We start from the raw sequence: 18,117 nt of genomic DNA, 5'->3' as shown, positions 1-18,117 counted from the left end.
CACGAATGATTTTTATTTAAGTAATTACACTCCCACCACGCTTTCATTCCACTATGTAAATGTGGCATTTTCATCATCTTTGGATCATCTCTTATTTTTTGAAGAAAAACTCAAAAATTGATAGGTAATAACGCTTCATTATAGTGGGTGAGAGTGTAGTATGCAGAATTTCGTTTATTTATTTCCCCAAATTGATTTGCACATATGGAAGGGGACCCCCAATATGTGTAACTTTTATTTATTTTTTTCGTTTTTCTTCACTTTTCATGATCGAAGACGGATTTGTAGAAGGAACGTACATATTTTACATATATGCACACAAATGGAGTCAACTTTTAGCCTCGTTCACTTTTACAAAATTTTTTATCTTATCTCATCTAATCATTATAACTTTTCTAAATTTTCATACAAAATAAAATAAATAATTTATTTTTTTCAAATTTTAAAATAAAAATAATATTAAAAAAATATATTCTAATAATATTTTATTCAAATTTTAATTTTAATCTTAATTAATTTCATCTCATCTGCGAAAACAAACGAGTCTTAAACTCAGTACTTTTCTACATTGTTGGTGAACCATAGGACCCTTCAAAACTGTCATATGTATGCATGCAACCACACCGCAAGCAAAAAGCAATGAAACTTACAAGAATATGAAGGTTTTTCATTATACTTCTGTACTCTCTCTCTCTCTCTCTCTCTGATGTATGAAAACAGCAGATCAGGTGGTTACAAAACCTAATTACACGATTTAATGAGCTAGCTAGGTACTTGAACAGAAACCAGTGTTCCGTACATTCTTATAATTTCCTTTTCAAGAGTACGGATGACCAAGAAGCAAAGAATTTAAGTGTTTCATCTACCTCTATATTTCTTAGTGCCTGTGCAGTCATTTGATTTGATGACTTAGATCATCGAATCACGACTCTAATTATGAAGTAATTAAAACTGAATGTAAGTATATTATTCTAGAAGATATATTATTATAAACTATTGATCATAAACAATGAAGCAATTACCATAAAAAGCAGCTCGATCGGCTGTCATTTTCTGCAGCCAGCCACTATTAATTTTACATACATTTAAAGGTTACATAAACCCCAATCGCTCAAGGGCACAATGAACAAATGGGCATGTTTGTTGCCAAATGTGGCTAAACAAAGTGAGAAGGACAGCTAAAAAGACCCATGCACCAAAGCTGTACCTGTACATGATGATGATCGATCATACAAACAAATTAATATAAAGCTTGCACATTAGGTTTCAAGCGAGGGCCGGGTTAGGTTACAATAAATTTGTTATTTAATTCACAACTTACCTTTTGTGGTCAATTTCACTTCATAGAATTCCAACTATATGTGCTCAGCTTCGCTAGCTCTTTTTTCTTGAGAACAAACTGCATTTTCATTTGGTTTTTTTTTATCAGAAAATATGCCTGTCAACTTGGCCGTTTTGTTTTTTTTTTCCCAAATTGTTATGAGTTTGCGTGCCTATGAAGATAAACTAGTTGTTTAAAAAAATACTACATGCAATCGCGTATTACTGTACAAATATCGTGCAGTCGCTTTGAAAAAGAGTGATCGATGTTCACTATTAAAAAATTAATTTTTTTTTTTCATATAATCCCATATTTATTCACTTTTTTTAAAGTGATTGTACAACGCTTACATACTCACGATTGCAACTACCATTTTTCATATATATAATTAAGCCTTTTTTTTTTTGGGTCATATACAGCAGTCCGCATGAGCTAGAAGTACGTACAAGCGCGGTTTTGTGTTGTTTCTGAGGAATGGATTGGAGTGGCAGTTTCAATTATCTCAAAGGTGAATTTAAAGCAAAAACAACCTGCAGAATGGCTTACTTCTATGGGAGGATCTATGGTTGAAATGGTGACAAAAAGCTATAAAAATGCAAATTAATATTGATGGTAGTTCATCATGAAACCATACATGATGCATGCAGAATATCATCGCACATGGGAATCTATTAAACTTTAACCAAATTAATAAATGAAGTCATGTCCTAATTAATTGTTATCTCAAGTACTGATCAGTTTCTACAGCTATATATGCATATAATTCTCACTTACTCTTAACTCATGAAACTAAAGAGATTTTCTTTATATAATCACCCTAATAAACTGCATGCAACAAAATTTCTTCCAACTTTGTACAATCATTAAGAATTCCACTTAATTGTAGCTTAGTGGGTTTGCTCCCATCACATGCAAATTCCCAATTGCCTTGCTTAATCCTATGCCTTAATTGATAGAGAAATTAAATAGGGCAAAATTCATGTGTTACTTGTGTGTGTGTATAGAACAGTGCTACTCTGCCGCCTGTAGGTGCCCGCTCATTGTGCCGCTTAGTATAAATTGTACTTCAACTATTAAGAATTTTTTTTTTAAAAAAATTAAATTCATGAGCAGTCAAAATGAGGGAACAAATTGAAGAGACATACACTACAAGAAAAATGTATTTTTACGGCAGCCTAAAGTCGCCTCAACAAGCACGAAAATCGTCGCTGATTCAGTTTTACCGCAACATATCGCTCGCAGGGAGTCTGCCGCGATTACAGCCTCACATATACGCTCTCTGTCGCCGCTTGCGTTCTTCGCAAATAACAGAGGCAAATAACGTCGATTTCGACGCCGGCAAAACCAGACAAATTTGCCGCTGCAAATCCCATGCCTGGAACTGAAAATCTCGTCGCAAGAACAGTAAAGCTACCTGCGGGATTGGGTCGTCGCACAGCTGGATCTGTATCGCTGGGTATGGTAGCTGCGATTTTTCAGATGCCGGTAAAAGCATCGGCCACTACCGTCGATTTCGACGCCGGGAACAGAAAAGAAAAACTCATCCACCGATTTCGTCGATCTCGTTCCGTCGATCTCGTTCCGCCGAGTCCATCTGCAAATAGCCGCCGAGTTCTCGTCGCAACCTACACTTTGGGTTCCTGCGGGTTTGGTGTGTCGCATAGCTAAATTTACATTGTGAGAATTTCCCTGCGACCTTCAGATGGCAGGGAAAAAATTTTCCTGGGGCTGCAAAAACCCATTTATGGCGTGGACGACTTCGCCCCCAATTACAAATTCACAATGTTTTTCGGTGCAATAGGGGAAATATCTTCCGGCGGATTAGACGACAGAAATACAAAATTACCAACTGGTGCAGTGCTTCTGGGCAGTAAAATTGGGGGTTGGTGCCCAATTTTTTCCCCAGCAAATTGGTCCCATATATTTAGACACACTCCAATCGACCCTGAATTTTCTCAAGTTTCAGCACTCTCCAAGTTGTCTCCATAAATTTTCAAGGTTTGACACTTAACAATTTCTGTAGTTCCCTTTTTCTCACTTCTATATCTCCATTGGATTTGTACATGATAGGATTTTCACATAATCTATATCTTATTAATTTGGTCTAGCAAATTATATATATAAACCAATCATGTTGGACTGCAAATTTCGCCTAGCAAATTTGGTCCAGCAAGAATTATATATATATAATTCTATATAATTCTTACTGGACTGCATGGTTGTTATATATATATATATATATATATATATATATATAAACCAATCATATATTGGATGCATATATCAGCATTCTACTAATTATTACCATTCTACCAATGATAGATAGAGCCTGATGCCATTGAAGACTTTACATAGTACTATATATAAACTGAATGAACCATGTACATGCTATATAAACCATGGATTTGCCAAATTCATTCACGTTCATTCACTAATTTAGAACTACCACAATGCTAAATACTTTAAGTTTCAACATGCCAGTAGTACTCAAATTCCCTACACGTACATACATGCTAAGAGGAATCTTTAGGAACTAGGAGTTGTTGGGGTCTTGGCTAGAGCACAACCAAATCAGCACTGCCCTTGGAAGGTGAATTGACCTGTTGCAATGGCATAAAGTTAGACCATAGCATACATTCATGCATAACCATTTTAGGAAATAAGTTCTTCAAATCATAGCAAACCCATTAAAGTATTGTCCTAAAAAATTAATAGCTAACAATCAAACAACTTACCTCTCCAACAACCCTCTCCAACATGAGAATTAAGGATTTATGCCAAAAACTGTCTAGCTGAGTAAGATTTATTCTTTAGATTGAAATACTTTTTGCAACCAGATCAGGCCTACCCTCACACAAACCTCACACAACTTCCAGAGTATATAATTCATTAGTTCTAAGCAAAATACACACATTCATTGAAACTATCCCAGCTCCCTTTTGCATGTATTTTAATCATCAACTAGTATTAAGAGAACTTTCTGAAAATGGAAATACATTGATTTTTTGTCACAATCAGCAGTTATAACATGTTAATGATTACCTATCAGCAGTATTGATGAGTTAACTCATCAAGAAAAAGGAATTACCTATTTTTCGACGGCCCTCTCCAGCAAGAGCATACTTCCACGGCTGTGCTGAACAAAATCATTACTTTCAAGTCATCTCCCCATTACACCTTCATCAAAAGTGTACCAAAAGTGTACGTCAAAATACAAAATGAAATACTACTGACATTAGTGCGGCTAAGGATTTGCATTTAGAGTCTCTCTTTGAGACTCTAATTCTGTTTCCAATTCTGACATTCGAATGTTTACACGTTGCTCATACTCTTCCATATGGTTCCTCATAGCCGCAAAACCACCTTCAATTTCGATAACTCGATTTTGGTAATACTCTGCATTTTTTCTATTCTGTTGATTTTCCTCGGCAAGGCGTTCATACTCCTCATTGGGCACTCCATTTTCTGTAGATTTCTCGGGCAGTACTGAGTGGCCCAGTCCTCTAGAATAACCAGACCTATGTCCTAAAACCTCCCTAAATATCACTGCCGCTGCTTCATCAGTGCGACACTCTACCTCTTTGGCATTCATCATTGATACCATTTTATTCTGAAAATGAATAACTTTCATCATTAGCATGTAACAACTTCTGATCAGCTTACCTTTTAAGTGTGGGATTTATTATGTTCTAACTTTCACCCCTTCATCCTCAATTAATGCCATGTTTACCAATTCAACTCACCAATTTCAATTATTATTATGCAATGTATAATATTCGGTCTTGTAAAAATGATACATGTAATAAAATTTTCAATACTTTATTTAGCATATAAGGGCATTGATTTCTTAACCAAGACTTTGAGACGGTTGGACAATAGGTGTAGGCATACACTAAACAATACACAATAACACAAGTGCCAACTATTTATGCATAAACAAGGTAGTGCTCACATAATTCTCTTCTGTGGTTGGTGTGATGAATCTGCCCTTTTTAATCGACCAATGCGCATCTTTGTAAAAATCTATCAGGTTCCTGTCCTTCTACATATTCATAGATAGGCAAAAAAAATCTGATTGTCACATCCCATTTCATACAATATGCTCATTTCCTTAACAAAAAAAATCTGGATATGTAAACAATGCCAATACCTTCCTTTCCATTAGTACAACAAACGACGTCCTTCCACTTGTGTGGTTCACCTTTTGTTTATGCCTATTTTCTTTATTTTGACTAGACATTTTCTGCCAAAAAAACACATTTTCAGAGTGTAAATTGTTCATCATTTCTCTGTTTTAACTGTCTTATACAAAATATTTTTTTTTAAACTTAGCATAAAATAGCTGAAAAATCATAAAGGCATCTATCCCAAATGCTCTTCCATTAGAAGGCATTGTTATCATGAGGGATGAGGGCATTATGGCAGGGGCCCAAAGAAGTTCATCTTCACCTCTTCTTCCCAATCCAGTGGAATACAACCCAGTAAAGAATGTAGTGAAGGCATCTATCCTTCTAACATTTTCCATTGTATCAAAGGAAGACAAAACAAAATTGGAAAAATAAAGGAAACTAATCATGTGTCCATAGGGCAAACAATCAACTGGAACTGATTACCTGATTTAAGACATCATAATTGTAGACTTCTTGAAGGAAGAATTTCTACAAATCTTTGAACACTCAAATAAGAGCCTTAAGAGGAAGCAGTACCTGATTTTGGTCTTCTAAATTATAGTAGTTTTTATTTCTAGAGTCAAATTTTTTATAAACAAAGTTTATCCAGAAAACATCAAGCTTGCAACCAAGATAAATTAGTATACAGGAGAGAATCATGTCGGGGAAAAAAAAAATTTGGGCAGATATACAACATCCATTGCCATAGCTCTATGTGGACATCATCTTATCCTAAAGCAGGTGTTCCCATTTGTTAAATTAAAAGACTTTTTACTGCTTGACATATGAATCCTACAATAACTAAATTAATAATGCTTACCTTGAATTCATCACTCACCCACCGTCTACATAACCATTCCCAAACAGGTTGTTCTACCCACGAACGTCCATTAACTACTGCCTCCTCATGTGTTTCATATGACAAGTATTTTCGGTGCAGCGTGTAATGAAACGCATTGTATGCACGAGATAGCTGAGTTGTGACTGTCCGACGATGATTTTGCTTGGTCCAGTCGAACACAAAGTCAGCCTACGAATGTCATTGTGTTAAAAGCCCGTGTACCATATTTAAATTTACTAATATTGTTTTAAAAATCCATTACAAAGCCTGTTAAAGGTAACTTTGAGTTAAAAATCCATTACACATACAAAAGAGGATTTTAGTTAAAAACCCATTACAGATACAACATGCAAATTTGTTGATATAAACCTGAATACTAGAGATATTTAGATAATCTCCAATAAAAGTTCAACACTGCAGTTCATTTAATTATTGAAGATAAAAAATCATACTCGAACACGATCAATAAGTTCATCTTTATCCTTGACATCGACGACACTCCAACTAACATGCCTCATTTCTGCATAGTGTTTGACGATCCACGTCACTCTCGTTGTGTAAACTGTTGTGTTGTTGCATGATGGGCCTATCTTGCCATCTTTGATCTCTAATGGTATCTTCCCATACTTTCGCAACCTCTCAAACTCCGTCCCTTTGGCTACACCTCTACCATGTTTTCTAATGCTGGGTACTATATCAATAGCAAAAATTTTCAGTCAATGCAGTACATTAATCACATTTCTTTCATATTTATGTTTTTTTATCAAAATGTTAAAAAGCTGTAGGAAAGCAGTGTACTTACCCTCAGATACTGTGTTCACCTCTGCAGAAGTTGTCTCAAAAAATGTTTCACATACAACATCTGGAGGTTGAGTGGAGTCATCAGATTCCACCTCCCTTTCATCTCTCAAAGTCCAGCATGCAGCTTCTGATTCTAGGTGTTGTCCGATAGGAGGCAACACTCGTGGCCCTAGTCCAGCTCGTCCTCTGCCTCTCCCTCTTTTTGACTGAACCATTTCAATAACAGACCAATCTCCAAACAGTTTCCCCTAGCAAGAAAGTTAAACTCAGAAATCCCTACTACTGCTTATGGAGACCTACAAAAGGATTGTGCTGGAAAGAGACCTACCAATTGTTCTCCCTTGAAAGAGGAAGCTTGACTTCTCAATGCCTTTGCTAAGTATAACAGAGTGGGAAAAGCCAAAGAAAACTAGCTTTAGTTAAGTCCCAGGAAAACGTGTGGCTTCAGCAATGTGTTTCTAGCTCTATTGAACTACGTACGTATAGTGTGATAGATATTTTCATATTTCTGTCCTTGGTAATGACAATTTGGTTTGGCGCTTATATTTTTTTCTTCTCCCGTGCAGGTACAGCTTCTGTCTGGCAAAACCCATGCCTTTGGGGTGATGGTGGGAAAGTGCAGATCAGATTTGACTCCCTGAAACTCAGGCCATCAACATCAACCATGAGTTGTACCCGTGCCAAGAGATTATATTTGGATGTCTGAATATTACTATATTGGTGTCATATATAGTATTTAGTGGGCACATATTAAGCTGAAAACGTTGAAATTCTTCATTATTGTCTTTGATCAGATTTTTCATTGATTTTTTCCCATAGCCTTGTTCAGCTACAAGTGGCACATATGTATACCAATATATGCCAGGTGTTTTTTATCTAGACATTAGACCATTAAATGCAATATATGCCAGGTGTTCCCATACGCTCAAAACTATTACTCATATTTTCCTGTGTATTTTGTGGACAACATGAATTAATGAAGACCATCTTCAATGGTTTAGTCAAAGTTAAAAGACAATTTTGATGAATGTAAGATGAAATTTTTTTATAGAATTGTTATTTTTTCATTATATAACAATAAAATAAAGTAAAATGAATTTGACTTTGGTTATAAAACTCATCACTCCACATTGGTGTGCACTATTTATTCATTATATAGTAATGAGTAATTAATAATTTAATTAAATAAATAATTTTTTGTATAAATTAATTTATTTTATTTTTTCATATCTTACTATTCTACCTATTATGTTTATGAGTAATCATATTAGCAAACAATGATTACCATTCAACATGTGCATAATCAAGTTATGCATTAGTGTGGGAACCTAATTAACAAAAATAGAACCAAAAAAATAGAAAAAACCTCACTCAATTGCAGCACACTTGGCAATTTTTTTTTATGAATAAACCTCACTCAATTTAATAATAAGAGAGGAACAGCAAGTGTGCTGCCAAGTACGTTGGGAGTATACATAGAAGAGCACCTAGTTAAGGGAAAAGAGAACAAGAATATAGAAAATTACAAATGAAGAAAAGCTAGTTTAGTTGTGGATGCTGTTGCATTATCCTGTAGTCTTTGAAGTTGCAGGCCCCTTTTTATTCCATACACACTAGTGCCATCCTCAATATGAATGCACACTACTATTGGATGCATATAAAAAATGGATGCATTTTGGATTTTTATTCACAGAATTCAAGTAATTAATCTACTCCATAGCATTAATAAATTAATGTGGCATTAATAATACAAATATACACATCAAAATAGGCAAGCAAACCCTGTTGTGGCATTAATAAATTAATGTGGCATGAACAAGTGCTCGACAGAATCACTCCTTTAATCCCACCACATATACAAAATGAATTCCACAAAAAGTAAACATCGCCAATATTACTAAGTGGCCACCGAAACAAGCAACAGGGTTGTTATTGATGTCGTTTATCGTTGAGCTTCTGTTAAAGGCCTTCACGTCATCTGCTACATCATTGGGGCTAAATTGAATGCAGACTATCTGCACTTTGGCTTGATGTCAATTAATCTAACAACTTTCTAGCTCTACTCTGAAACACATTAAGCAAAATATTAAGCAAAATAGTTATAATTAATAGCTACTGGAACACATATATAATTAATAGCTACTGGAACACATATTTATAATTAATATGTGTTCTAGTCAAGTATAATTAATAGCTACAGGAACACAAAATGCATTGATACTTTGCTTATATCAACAAATGTCAATGGGGCTAATTATTAGATCAATCCTAGTTAGAGTTTTAGTCAAATACTGAAAAATGAATCACCATATGCCCATGCATCAGCAACACCCAAAAACTGAAATTAAGAATAACTTGGAGGTCTGCAACCACATTTGCACATCCTCTTGTCCTTCTAAACATTCTAACAAACCAACCATATTAAATTACAATGCAATAAAAGAAGGAATGAAGTCATGAGAGTCTATTTGAGATGCCACAGATATACCCAAATTGTGTTACTAAAAAACTTAAGTAAAAAAAATTATTCATACTGGTAGAAAATTGTAGGAAAATAACTTGGATCAATAAGAAGTTTCACCTCTGCAGAAATACTATAGAAGCATGCATAAATATAATGGTAGCTTTTTAACACTCTGGTATTTTTTTCAGATCTCTAAAACTCAAATATGCATCAACAGCCTAACGTTTCAAATAACCTAAGGGTATTTACACTAACCTATGCAATCCCCAAAAGTCACAAAGGCTTTAACACGTAAGGGTAATACCAGTTGCCCATAAATGCACGAGTGCACCAAGAAACATTGTGTGGTATCTCAGTTGTAAGCATCTAGACATAAATCATATTATACTTGCATTAATCACAAAAGATTAAACCTTGTACATCATGAAGGAGCCAAGAGATATACCAGTTGTCCTCGATATCTATTTCGAACATCACAGCTAGCCTCATGCCATCAGCAAGTTAATTTTCAGATTCTGCAAATTACATAGTCCAGATTTATTGGTGTCAGCTACTGCATATTTGCACAAAAAATGAGATGCAAAATTATTTGGTTACCTAAGAAATTAAAGAGGTTCATCTATAAAGAAACAGTAGCATGTTAATTCAATGTGTTAAATTGTAAAATAATAACAACAGTTCTAGCATCAATGCACACCATCGTCAGACAAACTCCCACTGTCCGACAGAAGGTCTTCACTGCTATGGGTTTGGTTATCATCATTTTCATCCTCTTCATCATCAATGAACTCTTCATCATCAGGAAGGGGTATTGCATCTTGTAATGGTGTCAAGTCAGGAACATGGCTTGTTTCTACGTCAGATCTATGCAAGGGATTCTGTGTATCATTTTCAATATTTACGGGTACAACTTCTACGTAAGAGGGGTCGTTCTCTTGGAAAGCAGGAAAATTGGAATTTTCCTCCTCATCCTCATCATCATTGACCAATGGTATAATTGGAACATCATACATGTTTCTGTTGTTCACCTTTTGCACGACGGACCAATTACCACCCAGGCTAGTGTCTTTAAGGTAAAACACTTGGGAGGCTTGACAAGCAAGGGCGAATGGCTCATCCTTATACCATTTGCGAGAAGTGTTGACACTAATTAGGTGGTCCCCAACACGTATTCCTCTCCTCCTATCATTGCTATCAAACCAGTCACATCTAAACAAATATACATGACGCCAACCCATGTAACGTAATTGCAATATGTCGATCAATACACCATAGAAATCAATAGGCTTTGATAGGTGTTCCCCTTTAACAACCACTCCACTATTCTGGGTTTTGCGATATTGTCCACGCAACACAGTGTGAAATCTGATGCCATTCATTATGCAAGCAGAATATGAAGCAACCCATGGATCTGGTCCACAAGCGAGTGCATATATGGATTCAGAGATGTCATCAGGATTTGCTGAACGTAGTTCTTGAATCTATAGATAATGGTGTGCAAAATGTTAGACATACTCTAGAAAGAAATTGAGAAAAAGCAATGTGAGAGTTGATTTTAGAGTTAACCTACACATGTACGAAACCAACTTGGAAAGTCAATTTCATGTCTACGCTCTATATCATCGGAGGAAATTTCTTTCACTTTTGTATAGTGCTCACTGCAGAAATACATAGTTACCATTTAAGTTGGGCCATGAATTATCAGTTCAAATATATATATATAAGGTAGAAGTACATGGAAACAATCAAATACTTACTCTAGGTACTGACCAATCTCTGGACAATTATTAAGCACGTACCACCTTGCCTTTGCAAGGAGAGTCTGATCCAATCGATTGGAGGTAGGCGAACCCAAAGGACGTACCTTTTGTGAGAAAATAGGCAAATTGTCAGCTTCTGCACCCTTATCTATATCTCTATTTCGTTCCTCCCGGTTATATATGGTCTCAATATCATGGATGTACAAGGAGCAAAAAGTCAAGCATTCAACATGCACATATGCTTGAGCAATTGAACCTTCCGGACGAGCCTTATTTCTGACATAACGCTTGAATTTTCCCAAATATCTCTCAAAAGGATACATCCACCTATATTGAACTGGCCCTGCAAGGTAAGCCTCGCGGGGTAAATGAATGGCGAGGTGTACCATGATATCAAAGAAAGCAGGTGGGAAAATCATCTCAAGCTTGCAGAGGATAACTGCAATGTCGGATTGTAGTCGCTTCAATATTTCTAATGTCAACGTCCGTGCGCACAAAGCCTTGAAAAATGAACTAAACTCAGTCAATGCAAGTCGTATATCAGATCGTAAAAACCCACTAATTGCAACTGGAAGTAATCTTTGCATGAACCATCAGCAACTGAAACACATCTAGAGATATTTGAGGCAAAACCATCTGGAAATTTAACAGATGCAAGCCATTCACAAAAACGTCTCCTCTCTGGTAAATCTAGCGTGTAGGAGCCAAGCATCATTTGGTACCCATTCGATGAAGGTTGTAAATGTAATTCCTTCCTTAACCCAAGCTCCATCAAGTCCCTACGTGCATTAGCAGTGTCTTTGGTTTTTCCTTCAATACCCATCAATGTTCCTAGGACATTGTCGCAAATGTTTTTTTCAATGTGCATGACATCAAGATTATGTCTTAACGACAACATTGACCAGTAAGGTAAATTGAAGAATATACTTTTTTTAGTCCAGTTCAATTCATCTGGTCTGCGTTTTCTCTTTCGAGAGCCTTTGCCAAATTCTACATTACAAACATTCTCTAGTTGATGAAGTAGATCATGTCCCATTCGCTCTGGAGGTGGCAAGCGATGATCATCGCTTCCATTGAATGCTGTTTTTTTCTTTCTCCAAGTGTGGGTTGATGGCAAGAAGCGACGATGACCCATATAAGAATGTTTTCTCCCATGTTTCAGCCACATGGAATCTATATCTTTATTGCATAATGGGCAAGCCATCTTTCCTTTTGTACTCCACCCCGAAAGATTGGCATATGCGGGAAAATCATTAATAGTCCACAATAGTGCAGCATGTAACTGAAAATTTTCAGACTTTGATGCATCATAGGTATCTATGCCATTCTCCCATAAATCTTTTAATTCATTCACTAAAGGTTGTAAATAAACGTCGATGTCGTTTCCTGGTGCTTTGGGACCAGGAATGAGCAATGAGAGCATTAAGTACGGATCTTTCATGCATAACCAAGGGGGCAAGTTGTATGGCACGAGGATCACAGGCCATATGCTATAAGGTTTACTGTTATTATTGAACGGGTTGAACCCATCACTAGCTAGCCCCAATCTGACATTGCGAGCATCTTCTGCAAACCAACTGTGGTCTTTATCAAATTGTCTCCACATTTTAGAATCAGCAGGATGTCTTAAAGTACTATGGTCATCAACTCATTGTTCTCTATGCCATTTCATGGATTTTGCTATATTCTTTGACATAAATAGTCTTTGTAACCGAGGCGTCAGAGGAAAGTATCGTAATACCTTTTGGGGAATCTTTCCCTTTTTCCCTCTGCTTGACACCCACCTCGACTCCTTGCATTTAGAACAAGAATCTTTGTCGGCATCGTCATTCCAAAATAGCATGCAGTCATTTGGGCAGGCGTCTATTTTTACATAACTAAAACCCAACCCATGCTCTAAGCGTCGGGCCTCGTGGTATGAGTTAGGCAACTGAATATCTGGAAAAGCTGCTTTTAACAAGTCTAAAACCATGTTAAATGACTTGATAGTCCACCCACCAATTGTTTTTATATGAAGCAGCTTAACTATAAATGAAAGTTTAGAGAACTTTGCACAATCAGGATAAAGTGGAAGTCTCACATCCTCTAACAATTTCTGGAAATTTCTCGATTGCCTCTCACTCATGTTGGGCTCTGAAGTAGTACCATGTTCCCCGAAATCATGGTCCATGAATGCTCCAGCCCGAATGTCCTCTATCATCTCATCCATATCATCAACAACATTCTGACTTTGATTATTAGATTCGTCATCATCACCTGACGAATTAGCATTCCAACTTTCACCCTCCCCATGAAAAATCCAATGTGTATAACTTGGGTCAATACCTATCGTGAATAGATGATCTTCGACTTCATTTATTGGTAGGAAGATGTTATTACAACATCTCTTGCATGGACACCTGAAGGTAGTGCTTCCAGGTGCATGGGCTTTTGCCATTGTGAGGAGTTGATTAATCCCAACACCATATTCCCGTGATGTAAACCTGTTTGGCACGTGCATCCAATTCTTGTCCATTGGCCTGAATTGATATGAGGATATTTCTTCACTTTTACCACATGAACAGTGAACTAAGGCCACTTCAATAAAGAATATTTAATTAATGATTCATAATAAGGAAATTGTGTTGTACACTCTTGATAAAACTACATAAACGTCACATAATTGCATATCTTAACGGACAAAGATTACATATAAAGATAGTGAGTTAGTAAGTGTACAGAATTTAGCATGTGATTGGACCGATTTAGGCTTCATGCGTAAATGTTCAGATTTAAGAGATTGACATTAGAGCACTCTCATTGGCTCCGGCAAAGTTTTAGACAAAGTTTGGCTAATATGCCAATTTTTGCCTTATGCCTAATTGGTTGCAAACTTGGACTTCACATTAGATGAGTTATTTTACTCTCTATATTAATATGGGTAATAATTTTTTTTTAATATAGTTTTTAATAAATTATTTAATTATTTTGAAAATACTTTCTATTTTCATTACATAATTTCCAACAATCTCTATATCAAAATATATAAAATACATCTATCAACCTAAATTAACTTCACCAAATTAGTTAATGGTTTTTCTATAATAACCAGTACCAACACCAAAGTTTCTAGTCATGAATAAGTAAATTTATTAAATGAAATATACTTTGAAAAAATCTATTGCTACCAAACCTCACAAATTTTTCTATCTTGTGTTATGCATAAAGTCAGTTACGATGTTTTAAGAAAAAAATGATTACCTTTAAGATGCAGGGAATTGTTCTGTATTTTTGTGAGAAAATACAGTAGGTTTAGGTACTAAATGGGTGCAGTGGCATAATATAGGTTATCTATTATTTCAAAGCATAATGATTACTTGGAAAATAAGAAGTAGCAAATAATAGAATCTGGGAGTTATCAAATATATTAAATTTGCATGCAAATCCAATGTTTTAGACCCATAGCTACACGTATGCTAGATATGTTGGACACTTGACAAAAGGATAGACTCTATGGGAATTTATTCAAACAACTGGCATGCGTGAAATCCAAGAACAAATTAATGACTCCATTCAAGTATTCAAAGCTTATACATGATCATGAGCTACTCAGTAAGAAATATCCAGCTGAAACAAACAAAATGTAATGATAATTTATTGGAATATAATACAATAAACAATATGCAAGCAAGCCAAGCAAACAAGTCATGACAGAGATTATCATATATGACAGGATACACGAATTCAAGTAACCCAGAAAAGATGAGACCCATCGAAATACAAACAAAATGAAGATTTTTATTCTCTTGCAGTGGCTAAGAATTCGTTATGCTAAAATCCAGAAATTAGAGTTATAATTGTTGCGTACCTTTCACGATGCTTTCACCCAGGACCAACAGCAGTACTCAAAGACCAATTAATTTATTAAGGCCTATTAATAGTTAGAGGGAATGCAAACTCGATGCAGTTAGATTGACACAAAACGACACCATGAATGGAGTGGAAGGGCAGCTACCAAAAGCACGATACAACCAAGTTGTAAGCAACGACGTTGATGGGCAATCCAGTACTGAGTTCCACCATGGTTTGATGAGAAGAGGGGTTTAATGGATACCCATAATCAACTTGATTGATGTCATCGTGAAAGGCATTACAATGGGAAAAAGAAGGAGAACATAAATCAATGATCAAACCTTTCACAATCTGGGTCAACGCACGAAAGGAGCTTCTCACCAATGATGGAATTGCAAGTTGGGAAATAGACTCTGGGTTTAATTGGGAAAACCAGAAAAGTTGGGGGAACTCGAAATAAACGGAACTCCAAGAAAAGTTAAATTTTTCTTTCGGCGATAATATTGGTCCCAATAGGAATAAACATCGTCGGTATAGAGGGACATAGTTCTTACGACGGATTACCATCGCCGTTTGTCAGAACATGAAATATATTATTTTTTGTGGCAAAATTAGATGGCGAGAAAAGGCCAAAAAGCGACGCAATAAAAGAAGATACTGTTTCTTACACTTCACAGTGTAAGAAACAGGCATGCCTGGCTGCTTTTGCGACATGTATGGTGCTTGACTTCAACTTCGCCGCAAGAAATCATTTATTGCAGTGATTTTTTGTTCGACGGAAGGAAAATTGACGCAAAAACTGACATTTTTTGTAGTGACTAGAACCAAAATTTTCCTTGTAAACTTTATTCCCTAGCACCAATATGCATCTTCAATTCTATTTTGCCCCACGACACGCCGATCACCTCGGTGGCTCCTCTCAAATCATTTCTTTTCATTGAAGAAGGCATTTCTTTCTCGGTCCCTATGGCATCCTCTCCAATTTTACTTTCCTTGTAGTTCTTCTCAGTGAACAAACAAGTTGTCATGAAAGAAAAAAAATTAGAAGGAAAAAAAAATACAGACAGATTCATGAACTCAACAAGTGGTCACGATCGAAATAAAATTAGAAAAAAAAAAAAAACAAACTTAGAAGTTCAAACGGAAGTGAAACTCTTCAAACCAAACAGAGAAATGAAATTCTTCAGACCCAATAAAAACCCAGGTTCTACGGAGTAAATAGAAATTCAGATTCACAAACTCTTTAGAACAATCTTAAAAGAAAATCTAAAATAGAGAAATGAAACTTAGAGAGAGAAATATACAGAATAATTTCAGTGCGAGATGGAAAGGAGGGAGGAACGCGTGCGAAGGTGATGGAGGTAGATCTGTGCAAAGGAGAAGGAGTAATGAAGGGGCTAACTAGTTTTTCCTTTTTAAATGCTTTATTGCTTTATACGGCCATTAATAAAATTATATAATTAGTTTTTCTTTTTACTTTATACGGGCCATTAAAAATATTACATGTGGCATCGGTCAAGCGTCGGTTGGAATCTCTCGGTCCTTCTAGCATTTTCCTTTGATTAAATGTTTTGGACCGGGCCCACATATTACATACAAGTGCTTCGGAGCCATCACAGACGAACGAGGTGACGGCACGTGGGATAAAGTGGTCGGTTACATTTTCGAAAGTCACAGCCTGGCTTGTACTAGGGTTGTAGGTTAATGAATAATCGAATTTGAATTCAAACGGTCAGTGGGTGTGTCTTTAGTAACTTGGGAGACAAATACACTTTAGTATCCAATTGATTCATAGTATGAGAGTTCCATCGTCAATGCTTACCACGTGTTGGACTTGGAGTTGACAAGAAGTTATTCCCAAAAAAAAATGATCATTTGATTGCAAAGAAATTTCACAAAAATAATTTGAAATGGTTTAATATATTAAATTGTAAAATTATTTTTATTGTAAAATATCTTTGTGACTGCAACACTTTTCATGTTGGCAATAAAAGAAATAATAATGTATTTTAAATCTAGTCAATTTTTTAATTTAGTCAATATTGTCAATTGTAATATATTCCTTACTTGATTAATTAATATTGTATAAAGGTGGATGTTAATTTATAAATCTAATCCACTTTATGCCAAAACTCTCGTGCAAGGTAAACCCCCCCCCCCCCAATCAAAAATTTCCTTCGAGGTCTCGCATGCAGTCTCTGACGTGGCTTTTTTTAATCAGTAAGTACGTCCACAAAAAAATATTTTAATTATAAAGAGATTTTATAAAAATAAATCTACAAATTAACGTAATTTTATGTGGTGTTAAATTGTAAAATTATTTTTATTAAAAAGAATATCTAACATATCATATAAATCCACATCAATTTATATGTTTACTTTTATATTTATCTCTTTATACATATAACACTTTTTATATCCATATTGAAACTAACAATTACGTGTTTTCTTCTATCTTTTAATTTGGGCAATATTGTAAATTGCAATATATTCCTTACTTGTTTAACATTGTAGAATTGTGGAGGTGGATCTATAAATCTAATCCACTTTGTAGCGAAACTCTCGTGGAAGCTGGTTGAAAGTATCAAAAACCTCATTTCCTTGGAGTACGTTCTACACGCAGTCTCTTGAAGCTAGCTAGCTCATCAATTTCTAACTGCAAAGGCCAGGTTAGCAGTTTTGATTGTCCTGCAAATTATATTGGCTCAAAAATCATGATCAGTAATATCGTCACATAAATGCATGAATGTATTTCGAAATGAAAAATTCTATAAACCATACTATCGTTCTACTTTCATTTCACTAAATAAGATGTGACATATTTTTTACTATTAAATAATCATTTATTATATGCTTATTTATCATTTAATGGAAATGAATGTGCCATGCACATACTACTTAGTATAATCAAAATAGGATGAGAATGTGGT

At 35.5% G+C, this 18,117-nt stretch overlaps 1 protein-coding gene across 1 annotated transcript; it reads right to left on the bottom strand.

The window, feature by feature from the left end:
• Positions 1–13,004: 13,004 nt before the first annotated feature.
• LOC118349622 lies at positions 13,005–13,871 on the bottom strand. Its single transcript, XM_035695113.1, has one exon. It carries the CDS (start codon positions 13,869–13,871, stop codon positions 13,005–13,007), a length of 867 nt encoding a protein of 288 aa, XP_035551006.1.
• Between the last annotated feature and the right edge of the window lie 4,246 nt (positions 13,872–18,117).

The sequence above is a fragment of the Juglans regia genome, chromosome 10 (assembly GCF_001411555.2).
Source record: "Juglans regia cultivar Chandler chromosome 10, Walnut 2.0, whole genome shotgun sequence".
In the NCBI taxonomy this organism is placed as follows: Eukaryota; Viridiplantae; Streptophyta; class Magnoliopsida; order Fagales; family Juglandaceae; genus Juglans; species Juglans regia.
Note: the sequence above shows the minus strand (reverse complement) of the source record. Positions and strands in the feature narration are given on the sequence as shown.